Raw genomic sequence first — 10,199 nt, forward strand, 5'->3', positions numbered from 1 at the left:
CCCGAGGGGGTGTGGTATATGACTAACATACCACGGCTAAGGGCTGTTCTTAAGCACGAAATGCCTGGATACCGCCCTTAGCCGTGGTATATTAGCCATATACCAGAACCCCCCAAGGTACCTTACTGCTATTATAAACTAGTTACCAACGTAATTAGAGCAGTTAAAATACATGTTTCGTCATACGCATGGTATACGGTCTGATATACCACGGCTGTCAGCCAATCAACATTCAGGGCTCGAACCACCCAGTTTATAATAATACAAACACATTTTAGACTTTCATCTCTGCAATACTGCGCACTACGCAGCAAGAAGGAGCTATGACGCTCATGAACACTACCAGTATATTAACACCTGCAGTTCAGTACTCCAACCACTTGTGTCCCCATGAAGATTAACTTCACAATAATTTAAGGTAGCTGTTTTTTTTTATTAATTCGCATATTTGCAGAGTTTTTTTTCTCCAGTTTTTCTGAAATATCTTTGGTTGGCATATTATACAACATGTATTTTATGTATGTAACTTGGTGCTTGACATCTAAAAAATAGTTTCCCCCCTGAGGCTAATGCAGCTCGTGACGTCATTGTTTACAGACTGTGGTAGAGGAAGTGGAGTAAGCGAAGTCAAGATTGCGAATAGACCGTGGAATGTAAATATCATGCCCGTTGTCTGCCAGCGAAGCTCGTTAATGTGGACAAGTCGGTCAGTATCTTTTCGTAAAAATCTCAATTTGCTCTTGATTGGACCAAAACCTGTCTAAATTTCACGACGTTTTTGCCAATTTACGCTGTCAACTGGCTTTGATGGTAAATTGTTTTATTTTCTGCTGGTCAGCTAGCTAGCTAACAAGCTGCCACCATCATCAAGATATTTGTTGCACGGTGGTGATGGGCGCTACCAACTTCTGAGCGTCAGCACGGGGGTATAACGTTAGCAAGCTATGGTCAGTAGCCAGTTCTGGTGTCACTTGACAGATGCAATATTTTCTATTACGACTTTATAGTTCCGTTCTCAGTATTTTGTCAAACCCAGGGTAAGGAAGGAGATGTGTTGTTAGAGAATAACTTATTATTTCACGGACTGATCACTGATCTTTTTCTTGCAGGTCTGGTACAATTTAAGAATATGGTTACTCGTATTCTGGGACGACGCTAAGAAGACAACCATGCCGCGTTAATATCCTAAAAACCTACGAGTCATTCATGTCACGGGACAAGCTTGACTAGCTCCATCCCGCTCTTCACTTGTCTTCGCTGTAGCTTTTCTGTCAGTCTTCAATTAGTATATTCCCTTGTATCGTCAGGAAAAGCACAACTTTTATAACTAGTTAGATAAGTTTTGCCTCCCCCCAAAGATAACTTTGCTCTAGTTTGCTGCTGTAGCTTGCCAGAAGCTATCAAACCAAACCTATTTGACAGGGAGCTGTAGGTATCTTACTGTATAAGGTTAATGGACAGCGGCAGTGCTGAAAATGATCTATAATATATTTGTTGTTAAGTTTAAATGTGTGTATATATATTTTGTGTAAAGAAAATTATTTATTTTTTGTTAGAGGAAAGCTTGTAGTTTTACACTTGCACTACATTTACCAGAAGCCCATGTGCAATGTCGAAAAGATAGCCTATTTGTTATGACATCCCACACTTGAACTGAAAGAAAATGTGCAAGTAGATATTTAAGGCCGTATGAAATCCACTCTCTTATGACATAAAACAGACAGAGCGACTGTGGATTCTGCTGTAGCCGTCCATCAACCCCGTCTTGCAAACTAAGGACACTGTTACTCAGGAATGCCAGGGAATTGATCGTCAAGATTTCCTTCAAGGTTCACATATAAGGTCACTGCCAACTTTTAAATCTGTGAATATACTTAATGTAAAGGGCTGAGTTTGTTTTTCTATTCCTATACAACCTAAGTCTGAAGTAGTCTTTACCGACGACTTGGCCTTATTTTCAATTGATTAAGTGCTACATTGAACATTGCCCAGCGATGGCGGATTCTGGCACCGAGATAGTAGGAGGAGATCTCCTGAGCGTTGTCAAAGATGACTGCTCTCTGACAGAGGCCATTTCTAAAGAGGGCGGCCTTACAGCAGGATCGTCTGCGGCTAAAGAAATCCACGAAGCGGAGCCCTTGGACCATGAAGACTCCACCAAAGACCCATCAGTTAAGACCCCAATTATGGAAGCAGAAGGTTTTGACGGATACATGGAAACCTCACTCACACCAACCACCACGTGTGCAGCCATGTCTGAAAACGGCACGACAGAAGACGCTCGATCCACCTTGCAGAGCCAAACTCTGACAGAAGGGAACGGGGAGAGCTCAGAGGCCACATTTGGAAGGTCGGACGAGTATAGCCAGTCAGCTACCACCGACTCCGCCTCCTTCTCCATCCCCAGCCTAGACTTCTTCGAGGGCAACAACGGGAACGACGAGCCATTGTCCTCCTACTCTGCCCTGGGCATCGAGGGCAGCTCTCTGTCTGCCGATGTCCCCTACCTGGCCGACGATGTCCTGGCTGGCGTCGCCGCAGCCACAGGGGGAGCCGCCGCTGCCACAGGGGGAGCCGCCGCTGCCACAGGGGGAGCCACCGCTGCCACAGGGGGAGCCACCGCTGCCACAGGGGGAGCCACCGCTGCCCCGGACCTAGAGCCCATGATGCCGGCCTACTACTTTGTGAAGTGGATCACCTGGAAAGAGAAGAAGACCCCCATCATCACACAGAGTGAGAACGGGCCCTGTCCCCTGCTGGCCATCATGAACACCCTGTTTCTGCGCTGGAAGGTAAAGTTGGAGTGTAGAACCAGCTAGCTGGGACTAATGGGTCCATGACTACGCATCTCAATTGTCTTAAGTGGCTTTAGGCCTACTTCATCTGCACTGATGTCAAACCATATGATAGGGGAAAGCACTATATTGCAGGACTATTGGGGGATTTTGCATTCACTGGTCCAGATCGGTGCAGATTAAAGAAATGAGCCAAGAGAGGATGCCACTTTAGGCTATTGAGATGCACTTTTACTATTGAGGGACTTCAGTGGCCTTCTTAAGGTGACTGAGAATAAGGATGAGATTGACACACTCTGAGGATGACACGTCCGAGGTGTGTAGGCAGGCCAGAATTAGTGATATGGCACCGGCGGGAGGGAAGTTTCTAGAGGCAGGAATTACAGGTTCATGTTGGGGAGTTGTATTAAGAGAGGACAGAGGACTTCTGAATCCTATAATCTTGTTTGTACTATCAACATGAAAACAGTGTCACTTTTAGCTTTTAAAATCAAGCAACGCAGAATGAAAGTTTATGAAGGGCAGCATGTCTGCGCCAGAGAATCCATTGTTTTTTGTGACAATTTCAATTTATTTGACATTTATTTTGTTGGGGGGGGGGTTACAGGTACAGTATTCCAATTCATATATAATTTCATATTAATTTCATATTACATTTCTTCCACATATATTTATTTCACTCAGAAGAGAAAAAGCCCTCCCCATACCACCCATTTCTGTGGGCCTGAAAGTAAAAAGATACAAATAGGTATATATATATATATATATATATGTGTGTACGTGTTGAGCTTTATAGTTTTTGTTTCTATGTGTGTTAGACTTTAGCTGAGCTCTTTCTTCAGTGTCAAGTATATTTGTCCAGGCCTCGATTGTTCCTTGACCAGCACCATTCATTCTAATGTTATAACTTCCAATAATATCTGTATCCAACTTCACAGAATCTGTTGTTAAACGAACATGGCTCAAGGAAAGGGTTTATGAATCAGAATCGTGTGTGTGTGATTTGTCCCCAGGCCAAGCTACCCGCCCAGACAGAAGTTATCACCACAGAGGACCTGATGGCTCACCTTGGTAAGAAACATAGGAGTGTATATCTGCACTTCCATACAGACTTCAACACTGAAGCTATTGTATGTTTCACACATTTACATTGAGGTTGTCACTGGCACATGGAAATGCAACCAATGCATGAAAGTACAAGCAACTGAAGAGGTTGCATATTATCAGGCCGTAAACAAAAGATCATCACTGGCCCCAGGAGCCGAGGGCTTAAGTCATTGAAATATCTAGCAGATTTGATAAATCTGTAAACTCTGACCATTACCATGAGGCAAATATATTATAACACACATTCCTGTTTGGTCACTGACTGTCTGAGAACCACATTATCGTTATACTACCAACAATTTGTCTTTCTTATGTTTCTGCCACAGGAGAGTGTGTATTGTCCATCAAACCCAGGGAGAAGGCTGAGGGAATGGAGCTCAACTTTCAGCAGGTAAACTCACCTCAGTATTTAACACACAAACACGGCAGGTAAACTCACCTCAGTATTTAACACACAAACACGGCAGGTAAACTCACCTCAGTATTTAACACACAAACACGGCAGGTAAACTCACCTCAGTATTTAACACACAAACACGGCAGGTAAACTCACCTCAGTATTTAACACACAAACACGGCAGGTAAACTCACCTCTGTATTTAACACACAAACACGGCAGGTAAACTCACCTCAGTATTTAACACACAAACACGGCAGGTAAACTCACCTCAGTATTTAACACACAAACACGGCAGGTAAACTCACCTCAGTATTTAACACACAAACACGGCAGGTAAACTCACCTCAGTATTTAACACACAAACACGGCAGGTAAACTCACCTCTGTATTTAACACACAAACACGGCAGGTAAACTCACCTCAGTATTTAACACACAAACACGGCAGGTAAACTCACCTCAGTATTTAACACACAAACACGGCAGGTAAACTCACCTCTGTATTTAACACACAAACTCAGGCCGGGGTCTGTCCACTTACTTGACACTCACTGAAGCTGTGCGCATGCGTGTGTTTCTGCAGGTGCCGTCTATCTATTTTGTAGCTGTGTGGCACAAAACCGTTTGTGTGGTTGAGAGCGAGTCATTTTTAAGGGGAAGCGGAGTGCACTGCAGAGGCAGAAGCCACACAGGGGGCTGTTCTCACAGTAAAATCAGCTGTGTCATCGATGCTAAGCCTCACCAGCTGCCACTAGAGTACAAGTATAAGGAGTTTAGGGAACAGGGATTAAAACGTACTATACTGTACCAAGGTGGCAAGATGGTGCCTGTGTGGATGGAGCCAATTAACTTAATGATGTGGTCATTAGCAGCTTTTTAATACAAAGTGACTTACAGTCAGCCAATTCTATTCAGTATGTGTGGCTGATTGCAGGAATCAAACCCATGTCCTTGGTGTTGTAAGCACCACGATCCAACCACCTGGCTCTGGCACTGGAAGCTCAATTAGATGTGCTCTTTTGACTGGACAGCTTTTGTTTTCAGACATCAGAGCTGCGGGTGTGTATAACCACGATCTGGTTCATTATTCATGGCTAAGCTCAGAGGATTGTAATTCGCTGCTCAATTCGCTGCTCGACAGTGATAAAGAAACTATAGGCAAAACACGTGTGGACAGGTATGATTGAGTGCCGGTCTCTTAGAAGCCCTTGTGAATTTTGTACTACAAGATTAGCCTGCATATCCACTTTGCCTTATCGCACATCAATCTAATTTCCATACCGTACATGTCACTGAAACCATGGTGTTAACCATATGAGAAACCAATCTAGGAACAGCTGATACTGGCCTTCTGTGCAACCAACTCTGTTTTACGCAAGTACGATTCCATTCCATTCCAGCTCAAAATATGAATTCAAAGTACTTGTAGAAAATGGTCTGATCTTCAATTCATGAAGTTAATCTTCGTTCAATCTCTGAATGCACTGTAATCGAAACAGAAGTAACCCCCAACCCTGGCTTCCAACTCAGTTTCCAACTTCTGTCGTTTTATATGTATTTTTATCTTTTGATTCCGCAGAACATGAGCGATGCCATGGCAGTTCTGCCCAAGCTGTCCACGGGCCTTGATGTCAACGTGCGTTTCACGGGCGTGTCAGACTTTGAGTACACACCAGAGTGTATCGCCTTTGACCTGCTGGACATCCCACTCTACCATGGCTGGCTGGTGGACCCTCAGGTAAGCGACATTGTAGAACATGTGAAGGTAAAAGCCCTCCATTCACAATTAATGCCCCAAATCCCTTGTTTTGGGGATCAGATTCAAAATATTTTCTTTCTCCAGAGCCCTGAGATGGTGGCAGCGGTGGGAAAGCTAAGCTACAACCAGCTGGTAGAGAAGATCATCGACTACAAGCATTCGGCCAACAGCAGCCGTGTCAGTGAAGGTACAGGACTTTCCAAATCCTTACTTCGCATACATTTGAGTTGTAACTAACCCTTGTCCTGGTGAGCTACACGTGGTTCAGACTTACATTTAAGCCCAGCTCTAATAAACTGGTTTTATTTACGAGGGTCTTGATGGGAAGTTGATCATTTAATCCCAATTGCATTCTGTACTCTTTTCCCCCCCTCTTTCTCACAAGCATACATGTTCACTTGGCCATTTCCTCTGTAATACAACCATTCCCCCTTCTCTATTATGCCTCTACTTCTCCATCTCCGTGCCATCAGGTTTGGTGGCAGAGCAGTTTCTGGAGTCCACAGCGACCCAGCTGTCGTATCATGGACTTTGTGAACTCAACACTACAGTCAAGGAGGGCGAGCTGTCCGTGTTCTTCAGAAACAACCACTTTAGCACTATGATAAAGCACAAGGTGCGTGTGTTTGCGTTTACCAAGGGCTCAATCTATAGAGTGTAACATATAGAACCTTGCAGATAGAAATGTAATATATAGAACAGACTGTATTCTACATGAGAGGCATGTAGCACGTTCTGTAACGTTCCCTCATTCTCTAAAATGCTGCTCACTCCCCCCAGTGAATGACTTTTGACCTTGTGACCCCACAGGGCCACCTGTACCTACTGGTGACAGACCAGGGCTTCCTGCAGGAGGGGGGGCTGGTGTGGGAGAGCCTACACAACGTGGAGGGCGACGGCAACTTCTGCGACTCAGACTTCCGCCTGTGCCACCCGCCCCAGAGGAGCGTCACCGTGACACAGCCCGAAGACCTCACGCCCCAGCAGCAGCAGAGACAGATCGACCAGGTCAGTGACCCCCCCCCCACTCCACCACACAGCTTCGCCGGTTTCAGTTTGAGGATACCTGTTATTTGAGAAGCACCCAGATGCAGTGGGCGGTATCTAATGCACTACTGAGACAATCTCCATATCTTAAGCTGCATCTAGATACTTATTAAGGTTTTTTTATGGGTAGAACTGCCACGCTGTCTGATCCTAACTTGAGATCTCTATGTACAGGAAATCATGCATTGATATTAAGGATTTCAGCCTCTCTGCACATTTCCATGACTACACATTCACTCACCCCGTGGTGTATGCTTGGTTGCCAGGACTACCTGGTGGCCATGTCTCTGCAGCAGCAGCAGGGGGCGGCCCCGGGGCCCCTCAGTGACCTGGACCTGGCCAGACAGCTGCAGGAGGAGGAGTACCAGCAGCAGCAACAACAACAAGGAGGTCCCTCCCAGGCCCCAGCACAGCAGGTAACCAACCACACTGTCTGGGCATATACTAGAAGGAAAGAGAGTGCCCTCTTTATGCTTTAATTCAATACTTCAACAGTATGAAAGATAAATACAATACACCAGTGGTATTCAAAGTTGAGGGGGAACTGCAGTGGGGTCGCCATATTTATTTTTGTACACATTTTAATAACTAAACATTTCAAAGTAAAGATTATTGTATGGCATAATATACAAATGTTTTTGAGAAAGATTAGAAAAATGTAACTGAGTAAATGTATTTATTTGTTTTAATTTGGATAAGCGATGAAAATGTAATGAATTGAAGGTTATTTCTTGATGTAAAAATCTACATTTTCAGATTTTGAAGATTGTCATTAGATTTGGGGTGGGGTGGCAAGAAATTATTGCGGTTAAAAAATGGGGTCCCCAGAAATTCTGGTGGAAAAAGTGGGGTCCCTGCTGAAAAGGTTTGACCACTGGTATAGACGATTGGTAAAGAAACAGTGCCCACTGGGGCTTTTTCAATTACACTACAATTTATTTGAGCAGAAAACACATTCTCTCACCACAGTGCATTATTGTACTTTTCTGATACTAGCTTTCTGTTATCAATGATTCACATCTGCTGAAAAAGTCCCCTTGATCATCACAAACTACCTACATAGAAGCTTCTCCACTTCCTTACTCTATGACGGTTTGTTTTGCTTCCAGGTGAGAGGTCAAGCGGCGGCCCAGCCGGGAGGTTCGAGGAGACGGGAGAAAAAGGATGATTCGGACTGTGCCATATTATAGCGACACCTAACCTTACCCTAGTCTCCATGATCTCCCTATGATTTTAGCCTGCCCTTCTTTGCATTAAGCCAACCCCTAACATATATATACACACACACACACAGTTAGGGGATTGTGCCCCTGCCACCTCAATGCCAAACCCACCCCTCACACTTAACCTAACCTCGAGGTTGAACCTCACTCACTACCACCGCACCTCGCACCCGTGGTTTCCTTTGAACATCCAGGCCAGAAGGTGGCAGTACTAGTCCCGCTTCGCAAAACCACTGAATAGAATCTAAATGCCAATTGAGGCACCAGACAGGAAATCCAATGCAGTTGGTGGGTTACAGCAGCTGAGTTGTCCATTACAACCCAGGTAGAGTCATGAAACACATCTGTAACAAATGTGTAAAGAAAGCTAAGGTCTAAATTAAAGGGCAGTCACTACAGCTCAGACCAGATGATGTATCTTAAAATGGATAATGCAGCTTTTTAAATTGCGTATAGGAGATCCAAAAAAGTTTGGTTAAAATTAGAGCACAAAGACAACCCCCCCCCCCCCCCCCCCCTTTCTCTGCTACTCTTTTGCCATCCTCACAGCCTTAGAAAGCCCGGTTTTTAAGCGAACTCTTGGGAAGTCACCATCTGCATTTACGCCATGATGGAAACTCGTACATTCCTGTCCTATACAGAACGGCGCACAGTTATGCCTGGCTCGAGGGCCGAGACGAGGATTCTGCAAGCACAAACGAAGATATGGCTTTGAGGGCTGCTTTCCCAAAGGTCCTATCTGCTAGACTAAGCATTGGCCTTACTTTCCCTGTCCTATAGTGTACTGTGCTGTAGTTGGTAGCAGGGAGGAATTATGCAAAAAATGAATGGATAAGGACAGGGAAGGTGTTCTGCTGGAGCATCTGTTATGGACGACTTAAGACCAGTAGGGGGCGGTGTGAAAGATAACTATATGGAAGTAAGAGAAGTCACATTAAAGGTCCAATGCAGCTGTTTTTATCTCCATTTAAAATTGTTTCTGGGTAACAATTTAAGTACTTTACTGTGATTTTTGTTTTCAATTAAAATGGTCAAAAAGAAACAAATAGCTTCTTAGCAAAGAGCCATTTCTCAAGCAAGAATTCTTATAGGGCTGTCTGAGTGGGGAGGGGAAAACCAGCTGTTGACAGAGCGGTTTGGATGTTTGATGTCACCAGGCAAGCCAAAACTTTCTCATCACAGAATGACATTTCAGGCGGTCTTTTCAAATAGCCCTTAAACGGCGTTATAATCTTTCAGAATTTCACAATATTATTCCAACCTCTGTGGAAATAAATATATATATTTATATATATATATACACACAGGAAAGCACGTTGACTGCACTAGATTTTTAAGCAAACCTGGCACTTGAACCAACTATAAGAAGTCTGCATTTGATTTACAGTACTTAGGAACAAAGGCCAGTTCAGGCGGTTACTGCAGTTTTGCAAAGGTCAGATATACAAGCCCTTTTGAAGTAGCTTTAGGGCGGAGGGGCTTTTAGCAACGCTACAGTACTAGACCACACATTGACGCCAAGTCTTAATCTTCGCCACTTCTTCATTTGTATTTAATTTGTCATGTCAGTAAAGGAAAATCTTAACAAACTGTCATGGTGTCCAATGACTCATTTGTCTGGTGAATGTCATTATTTCACATAATCGACTCATACAACCAATATGTGATAAAACCAGCATCATTATCGGCTGTTTTCACCTGCTAAGCTCAATTTTCTAATACTTGTGGAATAGTTTGTTAAAGGGATACAGTGGAACTGGACACTAAAATGGAAGTTAATCACACGCATAACAGTTTTCCACTTGTTGCAGGACCATTGATTTTGAAAAAATGCAATCATTGGTTTTTCTTGTTTTAGCTTCTGCTCTT

General features: G+C 44.0%; 1 protein-coding gene across 5 annotated transcripts; it reads left to right on the forward strand.

Annotated features, from left to right (window-relative positions):
* The first annotated feature begins 581 nt into the window (after positions 1-581).
* On the forward strand, positions 582-9,923 carry LOC106569905 (ubiquitin carboxyl-terminal hydrolase MINDY-1). 5 transcript variants are annotated; one of them, XM_082961181.1, is made up of 11 exons: positions 596-706; positions 839-947; positions 1,110-2,792; positions 3,809-3,866; positions 4,229-4,293; positions 5,881-6,039; positions 6,145-6,247; positions 6,534-6,676; positions 6,871-7,068; positions 7,374-7,523; positions 8,217-9,923. In XM_082961181.1, exons 3-11 carry the CDS (start codon positions 1,995-1,997, stop codon positions 8,295-8,297), a joined length of 1,755 nt encoding a protein of 584 aa, XP_082817307.1. In that variant the 5' UTR covers positions 596-706; positions 839-947; positions 1,110-1,994; the 3' UTR covers positions 8,298-9,923. The 5 variants fall into 5 exon arrangements, with proteins under 5 accessions (XP_082817309.1, XP_082817307.1, XP_082817306.1 ...); XM_082961182.1 differs by having other exon boundaries at positions 599-706; positions 843-947; XM_082961183.1 differs by lacking the exon at positions 839-947 and having other exon boundaries at positions 582-706.
* Positions 9,924-10,199: the final 276 nt, after the last annotated feature.

The sequence above is a fragment of the Salmo salar genome, chromosome 14 (genome assembly GCF_965601325.2).
Source record: "Salmo salar chromosome 14, fSalSal1, whole genome shotgun sequence".
In the NCBI taxonomy this organism is placed as follows: Eukaryota; Metazoa; Chordata; class Actinopteri; order Salmoniformes; family Salmonidae; genus Salmo; species Salmo salar.

Coding starts and splice junctions, on each gene's coding strand:
- LOC106569905 (XM_082961183.1), top strand. CDS start 1,995: ATGGCGGATTCTGGCACCGAGATAGTAGGAGGAGATCTCCTGAGCGTT. Junction 2,793..3,808: donor CCCTGTTTCTGCGCTGGAAG/GTAAAGTTGGAG, acceptor ATTTGTCCCCAG/GCCAAGCTACCCGCCCAGAC. Junction 6,040..6,144: donor GCTGGCTGGTGGACCCTCAG/GTAAGCGACATT, acceptor TTCTTTCTCCAG/AGCCCTGAGATGGTGGCAGC.